We start from the raw sequence: 15,661 nt of genomic DNA, 5'->3' as shown, positions 1-15,661 counted from the left end.
CAATGAAAAGAAGCAAAGGTGTGTATGTAGGAGTAAGTAGACATGTGCTTGGACCATTCATGGGCTCAGATACCAAGTTCTATGCATCTTTTTCAGGGGGTATATCATCTAGTCCCTCAAAAAAGTTTCAGGCAAGGAGCAATGAATGGTAACCTGCTTCAAAAACCTTCAGACCTCATTTCCTTGGAAGCACCAATCACCTTTACAAAAATCTGGGGTGGGACAGTTATTCACTAGAAACTTCACTGAGTAATTGCGCCACCTCTTGATAAAATTTCTGATTGTTGATTTCAAGTGGATTGTATAAGCTCAGAGAAAAATACACAATTGGGGGCAACATGAAGCTAGCTCCAAATTTTCTGTCTAAAATAAAAATAAGTTCTTCAGGTTTAAAAGTACCAAACTGTAAATTGATAGGTTCAGTTTCACTTCAAGTACATCTACCGGCTAACCCTTACTGTGGGCCTTGTGGGTCGGGGCTCCAGGTGGTGGTAACCTGTGATGTGTTCAGGAGCTCGCAGATGAGCGGCCAGAAGCCTAGTCACTAGCTAAATGTCTAACGAGATCCCAAGCAGAGAGCCACCTAAGGCGCCCCCTTTCCAAGGCGTAATCTGCTCTTGGAGCCTCTGTACATTAAAGAACAGGGTCCTGTAACCACCGAGTTATCAACCCGACATCGGACGCCGGAAAATCAGTGCGCTCTCCGGGCCCCCCAAACCCAGCCGGCTCCCAGAGAGAGCAGAACAAGTCGTAGCTTCTGTCACTCTCCCAATAGGCAGACACATAAACAAACAACAAAAGGAATTGTTCGCTTCCCCAAGGGAGGCAGCATGCATTAAAAAGACATGAACCTCGTCCTACCTTGCATCCAAACATCAACGACAAAGTGTTGTTGGTGCAAGCAACTTTGCAGTGGCAAATCATTGGTGTAAAACAGTCAGGGTCCTTAACAACAAGGGACATTCCTTTCGGGCTGCGGCAGTGGCAGCTCGCTGGGGGACCCGAACACGGTGCTCGCCGGGCACATGGAGCGACAGCCTAGACCGAGCGGCCGCTTGGATCGCTGCCCCCTGCGCCCCGCGCGGCCATCCCAGCGCCGGGTGGAAGCAAAGCCGCGGGCAAGTACCAAGAGTCTCGGGGTCTCCTTTCCCTGGGGAATGAAGCGGGGGGGGGGGGGGGGGAGGGACAGAACCAAGAAAGGTTTTTTCCCTCCCTATGGTGAATTTGGGGGAGGTAAAATTTTTAAAAATTAAAAAAATTAAAATAAAAGGAAGCCAGGCGCTTGGAGGGTTCAAAGGAGGTAGGGCAGTATTAGCATGTAAAAGGATGTGCCCGCCTACTCGCCCCAGTCACACAAGATTGTCATGCGAGCTGAAGGGGGCTGAAATTATTCTCTCTGAAGAAAAAAAATACTGCAGCTCCCGATTTGGTAAAAAGCCAGTGGCTTGCTGCAATCCAGAGTCACCGTGGGGAGCGCTGGCCGGGCAAGTGGGGTGGGAGGGAGGGGCCGAGAAAGGGAGGGAGCGTGGCGCTCGCCTGCCTAGCCCAGCCTGCCGGTGCGCTCAGTGCCACGGACAAGTCCCTGGGGTCGATAAGCGGGGTGGGGCTCTGATGTGACCAGAAGACGACACTCTACCCCCCATCGCCGCTGCTGCCTGAGTGGAGGCGACCTCCAAGGCCAAGTTCCCGAGAAGGAGAGGCCCGCGTGGAACCTTGCTGGGAGCATCCTCCCCACCCTCCGACAGCAGCTTGCCTGGGTTGATGGCCGGCAAAAGGACCTGGGGTAGAAGTGGGCTGGAAAAGGGTTTCGCTGGCGCTCTATGCCCTTGACTTCTGGGCCAGCAAGCCTACTCACTCCCTGGGTGGTAGAATCCGCCTCAGAACCAAGGCTTTATCTGGTATAACGTTGTTCAAACTCAAAAAGTAAGTGTCTGCCCCCTCCCCACCTTGATGTCTTAGAGGCTCCAAGAAGACCCACAAGTATTTATGGTTTTCTGGAAGTATGAATGACAGGACTGGTAGATGCTTTGTTGGTTTTTTCGTATCTTTTTTTCTTTTTCAAGTGAGGCTGTCAAAATTGCAAAAGACTGAGAAAAAAAAAAAAAATTCAGCATGTGGCTGGCCCAGCTGCAAAACTGCTTATTGGAGACAAAAAGAAAAAAAAAGTAACAGGAAGAATGCAGAGTAGGAACTGGGTAAAACTAGCACTCTTTGGGTGTCACCTAAGCGCCTGGCACTATGCCTCACAGATGGCTGGTGGAAAGAGCAAGACATCAGGATTTGGAATCAGACTCTGGCTCTGGTGCTGAGTGTGGCTTTGTGTAAGTCACTTACAGTGTTTGAGCCTCTGTTTGCTTATCTGTAAAGTAGGGCTACTAATCCCTACCTTGTAGAGTTATCATGAAGACTAGAGATAGTAAGCAACACATTCCTATGGTAAGCCCTGGTGGTACACGGCCACTGCTCTTTACTTACTTAGCTTATCTCATGTCTTAGGCTGAGAGGTAGATGTTATGGGACACATTTTTCTAGAGGAAGAAACTGAGGCCCTGAAGGTTATATCACATACCCAAGTCAAACAATCAGTAAACCATGAGGATGAGGTTCAAAGAAAAGTGGTGGAAGATAGTTTAATAAAAAAACATCACGGGAGACATCACACATTTCTCAGAAGCATGTTCTAAAGTCTCCAGATATATTTGAGAAGGTCAGACCTATCACATTGACATGCATGTGGTAGTTTCAAAAGTCTCTTTCTAATTGGGCATTGAACTCAGATCCCACTTGCAATACAGCAACAACATTGTCCTAAATATCCTTAGCAAACTCTGCCAGAACCATGTCCTCCTGGTGCAGTTCCACCAGAATACCAGACCACTTGTACTCTAAAATAATAAGAGCCCTAATACCACCATTTGCTTCAGCCTTATAAAGTTCCAGTAAGAACAAAAGAACAAAACAACTTGCAAATTGTCAAGTCAAATTCAGTGCCCTAAAAACTTTCTTTCACCTGCCCATATCCAAAATACCCAGCTCTTCTGTCCCAAGTTAATGGAAACCAAACCTGATCGCATCAGAATTCCCTGGAGTAATTGTTAAAAAAACAGATTCTCAGGCCGAACCCTACATTCTCATTCCATAGGCCAGGAGGATATCAAGGAATCTACATTTTTAATCATCCCCATGGTGAGAAGAATATGGGTCCTGCCTGCAAAATTCAGACCTCTTGAAGGGAAATCAACCTGGGACAAAATGTGAGCAAAGATCATCATGGAAAGGAAGTCAAACTTGAGGCAAATCTGGCTAACTGAAGAGGGCAGCTATGTTTCTGGCTTTGGGATTGTCATACTAAGTGCGAGAGTCCTTGCCTAGTCAATTTCTCTATTAAGAAGCAGGATTGATTCAACCTAGTGTGTATCTAGAGGCTGCTGGGGCTCAGGAGATCTAATACATATGTGCTTAAACATATCAGGTCACATTTTAGGAGCAGAACTCTGGTCTAGTGCCTTCTGTGGAATCTTAAAGTCACATTCACAGATTAAGTGTATCCCTTAGCATTTTATCCGTTTATGTTGCCATAAAATGTGTGATTGTGTGAGCACTTCCACCTACAGAGCGTCTATAATTATGGTTGTTTTTCCAAAGGAGAATGGATTCTAAAAAAGTTGTACAATATTTCCCTTATTCATTAGCCTATAATTTGGATTTCAAACACCCCAAAAGTATTGTATGCTCTATATTGTGATGTTCCAATAATATCTAACACAGTCTTTCCCTAATGAATTACCCAAGCTAAGGCTGACCTCCTATTCTAGGGCAGCATTAAAGGCTGCTATGTTCAAGTTATATCCCATTTTACAGTTTGTGCTCGTTTAAACTGAGAAAGCCAAATGACAAAATGTAAAGAAAAATGTATCTTTCATTTCCTTGATCTTTTATTGTTTAACTTTAATCAATGAGAATTCATTTATCTATTTTTCTCTCTCTCTACACACATACACACATACAAAAAACCTGTGTGTGTGTGTGTGTGTGTGTGTGTCTGTTATCTGTTGACATGCATCTGACAAAATGCTTTTCCTTAATTCTTCTCTCTCAATAATAGCTCTGGGGTGAACTGAAGCAGGGGAAGAAGCGGGGGGGACTGTGGTTTCCATGACAATGCATTCCATAGTTACAGCCGGTATCCACTATGGTTAAAAAAATGAATCACTGTTACCTTAAGATACGAACACAGTGCATTATTGTGAAAAGCACTAATTTGGGAGTATACTGCATGGGGGTGTAGTGCAATATTTTTAGGAGGAGATATTACTAGGGAATGCCAGGAGATGATGCACTCATTTTAACAGTCAAAATAACCACCCTTAATTAGACATTTTGACAATTGGTAACATTTACAGTTCTTCCTAATAATCATCACTTTTGAAAAATGATACATGGCAACTACACAATATTAAACATTTTTCCTAATGACAGCTTTCCTCAAAATGGACTCATATCACAAAAAACAAGATTATTAATAAATGTGGCCAGGGTTTAATTTTAATTAATTAATTTACTATTATTGTTATCATTCCTAATCAGAAATTGTGACTAGGTAAGAGGCATTAGCTATTTACTTATCTTTTTTCTTTCTTTGCTGATCCCTTCCATAGCAATTTGTAAAAAGAGGTTATTCATGTTGGAAGGGAAAAGAGTGTTTTGGACACTAAGAAGCATGGTGTTTCTTCCCGCTGACTGACTTTGAGCAAGCTACTCAGCCTTTCTCAGCCTCAATTCTCTTATCTATTAAGATGATATGAGTGTTCTAGAGCATCTCTAAATTTACTGCCAGTGCTGAAGCTCTGAGTGGTCTTCCAAATATAGGATCTTAAGACTGTAAAGGAAATTCGAGAAGCCATTTCATTCAGTCACCTGTCTTCAGAAAATGAACTCTTCTATAGTGCTTACTGTTTAATATGCCCTGATACAGTGTTTGCTATGTGCACTGTTTTAAATTCAGCAGTGTGCTGGAGCCAGATCCTACTCTTGAAAGCAGATTGTACCTCTTTCCAACTCTCCATTCACTAACATCACGCTGGTAGCTTGGAATCTGCCATACAGGAAGTATTTATACCACATAAACTGGCAAACACTATAGATCAAGACTTTTTGTCTTCAGAGAAACATTTACCAACAAACACAGAAGTGGTTTAAGTACTTTATCTACATTAACTTATTTATTCACTGCAACTACTCAATTTCACAATGAAAGAAAATTGAATCACAGAGAGATTAAGTAACTTGCTCAGACTAACAAAACTGGTATACTAGTTAGCTAAATGAATCAAATAATAAAAAATTTTTGATGGCTTTCAACAACAAATGTTTATTTCTTCCTCAGGTTAGTTGTCCTTCAGAGCTTGACTGTGATTCTAGCCCATGTTGTTCCATAAACAGAAGAGCAGCCTCTAGCAGGGACATGATGTTCTCATGGCAGAAGGAAAAATGATCAATGGCTGAATATACTGTGGCTGTTAACGTTTCTGTTCAGACATTAAAAACATCTTCCTGTTCACATTTTATTAGCCAAGGCAAGTCATATGACCAAACCTGATACCAATTGGGTGGAGAAGGATAATCCTCTCACAGGGTAGAAGGAGAAAACAATGGGAACAATAATACAATAGATAACATATATAACAGCTGAGTGATAGAATTGGAATTTGAACCCAAACAATCTTACTTGAGGAGCCAAGTTCTTAACAAGTAGGCCATTCTGCCTATTACTTACAGCTAACACATCTCTATTTTTCACCTACTTTCCATAATAGGGTTTGTTATTCAGTAAGTCTTTAAGGGAATTCTTCCCTGTGACTCCTATAAGAAAGCATGTTAGATTCAGAAAACATAAGAACTCAAGAGCCAATCAGACACACTAGGTTTTGCCAATAATAGCTGTATGATTTCAACCTTTGATATTCCTTTCCCTCTCTTCCCTTTCACGGCAAATTGAAGTCCATTTATTTTCACTTAATCTTTAGTAGAGATGTTTTCATGTAATTAATTCATCAATAAGTTTGTAAACCAAACTATGTTATCATTAAGCTTCGAGAAATATGTAAGGCAGAGAATCACATGGATATGTCTTTCTGCCATCAATGAATTTACAAACTAATTGAAGAGATTGTCATGAAATAAAAGCTAACAGTAGTTCTTCCTAACAGTAGAAAAGTATACATAATTAAGTACTAATAAATGTACTTTAAGTTCATAAGAATGCTTGACCAATGTAGTTAACTTCTCTGAACTACCATTTCCTGTTCTGTGAAATGGTAATAATGCTATTGGATTGCTATAAGGCCTAAATGAGATAAGATAATGCATTTCAAAATTCCTACCACTCTTATCTGGTTTGCACCAGGCACTCAGTAAATTGGAGGAGCTTTATGTTAATTTTCTGATTTTTTTTTCAATAAAAATTAAATGGAAAGAATAAAACTGTTAGACCCACCCAGGAGGTATAATCTCTTCATATTGAACAATTCTAACTCTTCGACCTTTCTTCACAAATTTTACTCTCCCAAAGACTCCTCAGACCTTTTCTCAGCTCTCTCATGTCCCTCTTACTAAGGAATACACAACTGCAGTGAGGGTTTGTATTAGAGTCAGACTCTATACAAACTGACTCTAAAATCCATCAAGCTTTCCCCATAATTGTAAACTCTTCATGTTCTCTGTAATTTCTGAGTCCTCTATTTCTAGTCACCTGCCCCCAAGTATGGCCCCCTTTGGGCCAGTCACACTTAGTGACTGGTTGACCTTTATCTGAGTCATACTTAGTATATTTGCTTGAACTTTATTTGAAATAATTTTCTTGTTTATTTGTAGTTTGGAATGAGTGAGTCAATAAATGAATGAATAAAGGACAAATGAATATATGGGTTAAGCCAGGCTTTCCATAGCTCCCACCTAGGCCCTAGGTGAACTAGTGTAGATCTTTGTTTGTCTCCTAATCCAGTCCCAGTCCCCCACCTCCTAGTTGGAAGGAGTACAACCTTTATTGAGGAAATGCCAACCCATTGATTCAGAATCAATTTTGACATTTCGTTTCAGCAGCAAGTGTTTTGAAATGATAACTGTCCTCAGCTTCAATAAGGCAAGGTAAAATCTTGTCTCTAAGACCTCTCATGATATTTGCTTTTACCCTTAGCGCCATTTTGAAAAAGCAACTCCAAAACATCACCCTCAACACCACCCGTGAGGATTTCTTCAGTAGGAAAAATCAAATGAAAAAAAACCTCTTCTTAGGTCTTGTTCACCAAATCTGATTTCAGTGTTAAAAGAAAAAGATTTGGGTCTTCGGTTCCTGTCCTGGCTTTGACACTTACTATGTAACTCTAGTTAATCAGCTAATCTCTTTGACAGTTAATTTTCTCATCCATGAAAAAAGGGAAGGGATTGTTAAATAACAACACCTATATTACAGGGTTCCCATGAAGATTAACTAAAATACCATAGGTGAAAGTACCTATCAAAGTGCGTGACAAATTATAGATATAGATATATATAGATAGACAGATAGATACAGATATAGATAGATATATAGCTATATAGATAAACATACATTTTTTTCATACTCAAAGGTAGCATTTATTTTGAATATTTTTTCTAAGTACAAAAGAAAGAGTTTAGTGTAGAAGTAATTTCAAAATATTGTCAGGCACAAAAAAGCAATTTGACAGTACTCACAATTCCATTGCCAGAGATAACTAATCTTATATTTTGGAAAATACGTCTCCAGTAATATTTCACTAAAATTGTATTCAAACTGTATATAATAGAGTAGGCTGCTTTTAAAATAATATATCTTTGATACTATTCATACTTTTAGACAGAAATCTTCCTAAAAAAATATCATTAATGATGCCATAGTATTTAAATATTTCATGGCATATTTCACAAGCCCCTTCTTGTTAGGGGTCAAAAATATTTCTGAATTCAATAATATGACAAAAATTGAAATGTTCTTTTGGGCAAATATTTGCACATATCCATAACAAAATTATCAGGTTAAAACTTACAGATAAGGAATTCTTGGTGCAAAGGGTATGAACATTAAAAAAATTTTAATGTATAATAACCAATTTATGCTTATATCAATTTAAACTTCCATTAAATATTCTATTGGACTTATTTTATTCTCCATAAATAATATCTTATAGGAGATACTTCAGCAAAACTCTGCTGGAAGATTTTGATTTTGATTTGTCTGAAGATGTTATTTTTATTTTATTGGTTTTAACAGGATAGGTTAGCTGAGTATAAATTCTAGGTTGCCAGCTATTTTCTCCCAGTATTTTAAACAGTCAATCCGTGGTCTTTTCTCTGTAAGTGCTTAATTGTTTCCCATTGATCAATTTTATTCATTGTGTTGGTGTTCGGGAAATTCACTCCAACGTGATTAGATGTGGAGTTTATTCTGTTTAGGTCTTTTTGTGATGGCTACATCTAAGGATTTATGTCTTTAATCAATTATAAAAATTGTGATGGCATTTCATTTTGCATTTTTCTCTCCCTCATGTTCTTTATGCTTTTTTTCTTAAATTGTTATCAGATACATATTTACTTTTCCTTTCTTTTATACTTTTTCTCTCTTTAGCTGCTTGTGTTGTGTTGTGGGTAATTTCTTCACATATCTTCCCATATACTGTCTTCAGTTCTTTAAAACATTTATTTTGTTTTTTAGTTATTATACTTTTCAGTTTTAAAAGTTCTACTGTTTTTTATTGAGCTATAATTGACATTTTAAATTATGTAAGTTTAAAATGCACAACATGTTGATTTGATATACTTATATATTGCCAAATAATTACCACCACAGCATTAGCTAACACCTTCATCACCTCACATAATTCCCTTTTCTTTTTTGTGGTGAGAACATTTAAGATCTACTCTCTTAGCAACTCTCAAAGATATAATACAGTATTGTTAACTGTAATCACCAGGCTGTACATTAGATCCCCAAAACTGATTTATCTTATATCTGAAAGTTTGTATCCTTTGACCAACATCTCCTCATTTCCCCCACTCCTCAGCCCCTGGTAATCATCATTCTACTCTCTGTTTCTATGAGTTTGACTTTTTTAGATTCCATATATAAGTGATATCATACAGTATTTGTCCATCTCTGTCTGACTTATTTTACTTAGCATAATGCCCTCAAGGTCCATCCATGTTGTTGCAAATGGCAGGATTTCCTTCTTTCTTATGGTTGAATAATATTTCATTATATATACATACCACATTTTCTCTATCCATTCATCTGTTGACGGGCACTTTGTTTCCATACTTTGGTTATTGTGGATAATGCTACAATGAACATGAGAATGCAGATATCTCTTGGATATCCTGTTTTCATTCCATTTGGATATACCCAGAAGTGAGATTCCTGGATCTTATGGTAGTTCACTTTTCAATTTTTTGAGGAACCTCCATACTGTTTTCCGTAATGGTTGCACTGCACCAATTTACATTCCCACCAACGGTACATAAGAGTTCCCTTTTCTCCATATCCTCACTAGCACTTGTTATGTCTTGTGTTTTTGATTTGTAGTGATTCTAACAGGTGTGAGGTGACAGCTTGTGATTTTGATTTGCATTTCCCTGATAATTAGTGATGTTGGGCATATTTTCACATACTTGTTGGCCATTTATATATCTTCTTTGGGAAAATGTCTACTTAGTTGCTCTGGCCATTTTTAATTGGATTTTTTTTTTTTTTTTTGCTCTCATGTTGTATGTGTTCTTTGTATATTTTTGAAATTAACTCCTTATCATATACGTGGTTTGCAAATATTTCTCCCATTCTGTAGATCACCTTTTCATTTTACTAATTGTTTCTTTTGCTGACTGGCACATATTATTAATGAATGCTTAACAACATTCATTTGTTTGCTCTTTCGTTCCTTTATTCATTCATTTACTATACATTAAAACTAGCCAAGAAATGTATTTCAAATATATGTCAACCAAACATAGCAAAATTCCTGTGAAATCACTAATTCTATTTTTATACTATGTTTGCCCATCTGTGAAACAAAGGCAAATTGTTCATTGTCAAAAAAAAAAAACTAAATCAGAGCTTAACTCTGAGAGCAGCAATTCATGGGAAGACTGAAAAACATGGCTCATTTTAAATGGCTTTATGTTGCCACTACGCTTCTCTACTACAAATAGATGTTCCTTATCTGCTTCCTTTCATCTGAACAATAGATGGCTCTTCTAGCTGCAAGAACTAAATGAGGTGACTTACTTACCCTGAAGAACACCACTCTATTATGTTGCAAGCAAGGGCCCTCAGCTAATCATACCCAAACTAAATGAAATGATTACTCGATGAAAGAATTGCTCACCTAAAACCATGAAGACATCAGATCTCTCTTACAATCTCTAGCTACACACCACAGAATTAAGATTATGACATAATTATCTCTTTTTCTCTTAATAAGCTGCAAGCCTGATGGTTAAAGTCTTTGATGGCACCAAATTATAAATACAGCCTAACTAGATTTCCATTTCTTATTTGCTTAAAATAAGAACATTGTGAGAAAACTATCTTTTGCTACAATGTGTGTTACTCCTGTTATAAAAATGCTGGTGCTCTCTTCCTTCATTATAAAGACAATCTCAAGTGTAATGTGTTGGAAGATCTGAATTGTGTTTGCTAAAGTTGTTAGCATCTGGCCTTTGCTGGGTTCATAATGTTAGCACATTCACTTCATTTCTCCTTTTTGGTTCCCAATTACTCTTTGATTATTCATTCATTCATTCAACAAATATTTTTGTGTATCTATTACATGTTAGACAGTATGCTAAGTTTGGGATACAGTGGTAGGTACAAATCAACACAGTCCTGGCCTCATGGAGATTACAGACCAATGGGGAAGGCAGATTGAGATAAGTGCTTTGAGTAGAGTTACATGGCTCTACAAAAGCATATGGGGGATCTCATCTGATAAGGGAGGTCAGAAAAGGCATAACTGGGAAAGTGATAATTGAGTTGAGATCAAAAAGATAAGTGGGAATTTACTGGACAAATAGAGGAAAGAAAAGCATCTCAAATACAGAGAATAGAATATACCAAGAACATGTGATGCCAGAAAACAAGGAGTGTAGGAAGGACTGAGATAAGCTCAGAATAATTGGAACACAGAAAACAAGGGGAAACATCAAGTGAGAAGAGGCTGAAGAAAGTAGAGGTCAGACTATGAGGGCTATATTTAAGATTTTTGTTTTTATTCTAAAAATCTTAGGAAACTACATAAGGAATATTTTAAAAGCAGCTTTATTGAAGTATAACTGAAATATAAAAATCTACAAATATTTAAAGTGTACAGTTTGATAAGTTTCAACATATATATACATCCATGAAACCTATCAGCACAATCAAGATAGTGAACATATCTATCGCCCTCAAAAGCTTCCTCATGCTCCTTTATAATCCCTGCCACTCAAACTCTTTCCTACTCCTTTATCTCAAAGCAACCACAGGTCTGCTTTCTGTCATTGTAGATTAGTTTACACTTTTTAGAAATTTATATAAATGAAACCATAAGGTATGTGCTCTTTTTGTCTGAATTTTTTTCACTCAACATATCTATTCTGAGATACACCGAGGTTGTTGCATGTGCCAATAGTTCATTTCTTTTTTATGGCTGAGTAATATTACATTGTAAAGATATAGTATAATTTGTTTATCCATTCATCTGTTGATGGACATTTGGATTGTTTTCAGTTTTTGGTTATATAGCTGCTATAAGTATTTGTGTATAAGTCTTTGTATGGACATATATTTCCTTTTCTATTGGTTTGGGATAAGTTGATCACATGGTAGATGTATGTTTACATTTTTAGAAAATTGTCAAACTGGTTTTCAACGTGGTTGTACCATTTTACATTCCCACCAACTGTGTATGAGAATTCTAGCCCCTTCAGATCTAAGTGGACACTGGACAGTTATTTTAATTTTAGCCATTCTAATAGACGTATAGTAGTATCTCATTGCAATTTTAATTTGCATTTCTCTAATGGCTCATAGTGTTGAACATCTCTTCATGTGTGTATATCTTGTTTGGTAGTGTCTATTCAAATCTTTTGGCCATTTTTGAGATTGAGTTGTTTCTTATTGTTGAGTTTTGAGAGCTCTTTATATATTCTGGATTTAAGCCCTTAATGAGATAATGTTTGCACCTATTTTTCCCCAGTCTGTAATTTGCCTTTTCATTCTTTTAATGATGGCTTTATCCAAGTTATTAATTTTTTCTTTTATGGTTTATACTTTTGGTGTCATATCTAAGAAATCTATGCCTACTCAAAGGTCACAAAGATGTTCTCCTCTGATTTCTTCTAGAATTTGTGTAGTTTTAGGTTTTACATTTAAGTCTATGATAAATTTGGGGTTAATTTCTACAAACAGTGTGAAGTATGGATCCAAGTTCATCTTTTTGCATATGAATATCCAATTGTTGCAACACCATTTGCTGAAATAGCTATCCTTTCTCCACTGAATTGTGTGCCTCTGTCAAAAATCAGTTGTCCTTGTATGTCTGGTTTATTTCTGGACTCCCAATTCCTGTCTATTGATCTATATGTCTACATTTACCCAAATACCATCTTTATATCAGCTCTTTCTTTCAGAGCTGTTTTGACTCTCCTAGATACTTTTAATTTCCATATGAATTTTAGCATTAGCTTGTTGATGTATACAAATATTTCTACTTGAACTTTGATAGAGATTATCTTGAATCTCTAGATCAGTTTGGAGAGAATGAACATCTTAACAATATTGAGTCTTCCAACTCAGGAGCTAGGTGTCTTTCCATTTATTTAAGTCATCTTTAATTTTCCTCAGTAATATTCTATAATTTTCAATGCATACATCTTTCACATCTTTCATCAGATTTATCCCTAAGTATTTTATATTATTTGCTATTTTAAATGGAATTGCTTTATTGATTTCAATTTCTGACTGTTAATTCTTAGTATGTAGAAATACAATTGCATTTTGTATATTGACCTCTTATCCTGCAAACTCGCTAAACTCACCTATTTGCATGGTAGCTTTTTGGGGGGTAGATTCCATCAGATCACACCATGTCATCCGTGAATAAAAAGTTTTCCTTCTTCTTTTGTTTCTTTTTCTTGACTTAAAGTGGTGGATAGAACATCCTGTACAGTATTGCATAAAAGTAGTGAGAGTGAATATTCCTGTCTTGTTCCTGATCCTAAGCAAAAAGTATTCAGTCTTTCATTATTAAGTATTATATTAGCTGTAGATTTTTCATAGGTATACTTTAGTAGGTTGAGGAAGGTCCTTTCTAATTTTTTCTACTTTGCTGAGAGTTGTTTTTTTTTTTTTTTTTAAATCAAGAATAGATATTGGACTTTCTCAGATGTTTTTTCCTACATCTATTGAGGTGATTATTTTTCATAGTTTATTAATATGGCATTTTTTTCATGTTAAACAACCTTATCTTCCTGGAATAAACTTCACTTGGTCATGCTGTATTATAATTTTAATATAACATGAATTCCACTTGCTAAAATTTTGTTTAGAATTTTTACATCTATATTCATGAGGGATATTAGTCTGTAGTATTCTTTTCCTATAATATATTTGCCTGCCTGTTTTTGATTCAGGGCAATACTGGCCTCATAGAATGAGTTGGAAGATATTGCCTCCTCTTCAATGTTTTGGAATAGTTTTCATAGAATTGGTATTTTTTTCTTCCTTAAATGTTTGGTAGAATTCACTAGAATGAAGCCATCTGGGCCAGAAGTATATGTACGTGTGTATATCTTTAAATATACTTTATATATATATTAAATATACTAAATATATATATTGTATAGGAATACAGGCATGATGTTATATGTGCATTTCAAGAAGATCATTCTTGCTGCAATGTGGAGGACTGGAAAGGGGCAATAATGGCAGTGGGTAGACCATTTAGAAGGCACTTTCGGTAGGGCTGGCAACAAGCGAAGATTAAGACTAGAGTATTAGCAGTAGAAACAAAGAAAAATGGTTTGACTCAAGGAACATTTTAGAAGTAAAAGTGAGAGGCATTGGTGCTGGATCAGATATGAGGAGAAATCAAGACTGACTTCAGGGTTTTTGGTTTATATAACTGGATAATTTATAACGCCATTTGCTGAAATATGCTATACCTAAATAGAAGCAAAATAGAGTGTGTGTATGTGTGGGTAGGGGAGAAACTATTGTTATTTTTGTTTGTTTGTGCATTTGAATTTAAGATGCTTTTTGTAACTCTACATTAGATACATGTATATAGACCTCAGAGCAAATTTCTGGGATAGAAATATAAATTTATGCACTGTCTCTGAATAGGTTGTACTAAAATCTTGGGTTTGGATGATATCATCTAATCTCTGAGAGAAGACCATGAGAAGAGAAAATTGCCTAGGACCAGGCTTTGAAGACAACAATATTTAATAATTTTCTTTTTTTTTATCTTCAGGACCTCTATTTTTCTTAGTAGCTGCTCTGTTGACTCTGCTTGACTCTTACATAAAACCCTCTCTTTCAATAGCGCAGAAACCATCTAGGTCGGGCCTTACTTTGTGCAAGAGAGGCAGAAAAGTGGTGTGATAGAATAAACATTGCAGCCAGAAAAAAAAAGTAAGGACATGATAACAGCAATATCTAAAGTGCTCACAGTTAGCCACCTTCTTGCTTTCAATCTATTAGGAATTCTGTTCTGTTTGTTCGCTTTCCCATAGAAACACATCTCCCATAAGTGGTTGTAAAAATTATTATTTCTTGATACATTAAAACATATTAATGGATTAAAAACCCAAGAAAAAAAGGCCAATATTATTAGTCATCAAAGAAGTGAAAATTAAAACCACAATGAGATACCACTACATACCCATTAGAATGACTGAAATTTAAAGAGATTTCAGTGGGTAATCTGGTGGGAATGTAAAATGATTCAACTATGTTGGAAAACAGTTTGGCATTTCCTAAAAAGTTAAATATAACTATATCATAAGACTCAGCCATTCCATTTCTAGGTACATAAGAGCAATGAAAACATGTCCACACAGACTTGTACACAAATGTTCATAGAAGCTTTTTTCATAATATCCCCAAACTGGAAACAACTCACATGTACATCAATAGGTAAATGGATAAACAAAATGAGATACACCCATACAACCTCAAAAGCATTATTCCAGGGGGGCCGACCCCGTGGCTTAGCGGTTAAGTGCGCGCTTTCCGCTGCTAGGGGCCGGGGTTCGGAACCCTGGGCACGCACCGACGCACCACTTGTCCAGCCATGCTGAGGCGGTGTCCCACATACAGCAACTAGAATGATGTGCAACTATGACATACAACTGTCTACTGGGGCTTTGGGGAGAAAAGGGGAAAAAAGAAAAAGGAGGAGGATTGGCAATAGATGTTAGCTCAGGGCCGGTCTTCCTCAGCAAAAAGAGGAGTATTGGCATGGATGTTAGCTCTGGGCTGATCTTCCTCACAAAAAAAAAAAAAAAGCATTATTCCAATTGAAAGAAGACAGACACGAAAGTATACATATTATATAATTCCACTTACATAAGATTCTAGGAAATAAAAATTAACATATTGTGATAT

At 36.9% G+C, this 15,661-nt stretch overlaps 1 protein-coding gene across 2 annotated transcripts in view; it reads right to left on the bottom strand.

Annotated features, from left to right (window-relative positions):
• The window catches only part of DLG2 (discs large MAGUK scaffold protein 2), a 1,867,373-nt gene that overhangs the window by 1,111,273 nt on the left and 740,439 nt on the right, over positions 1-15,661 (bottom strand). The window contains exon 1 of one of the 2 annotated variants that reach the window (XM_058545490.1): positions 862-963. The exons of the other annotated variant lie outside the window; for it this stretch is intronic. Within the exon in view, the coding sequence (XP_058401473.1) occupies positions 862-963 (102 nt within the window). Of the gene's footprint in view, positions 1-861; positions 964-15,661 lie in introns of those variants that run through there. 2 annotated transcript variants of the gene reach the window in all.

Source organism: Diceros bicornis, chromosome 7 (assembly GCF_020826845.1).
Source record: "Diceros bicornis minor isolate mBicDic1 chromosome 7, mDicBic1.mat.cur, whole genome shotgun sequence".
Taxonomy (NCBI): domain Eukaryota; kingdom Metazoa; phylum Chordata; class Mammalia; order Perissodactyla; family Rhinocerotidae; genus Diceros; species Diceros bicornis.
This window is presented reverse-complemented; position numbering and strand designations above follow the sequence as displayed.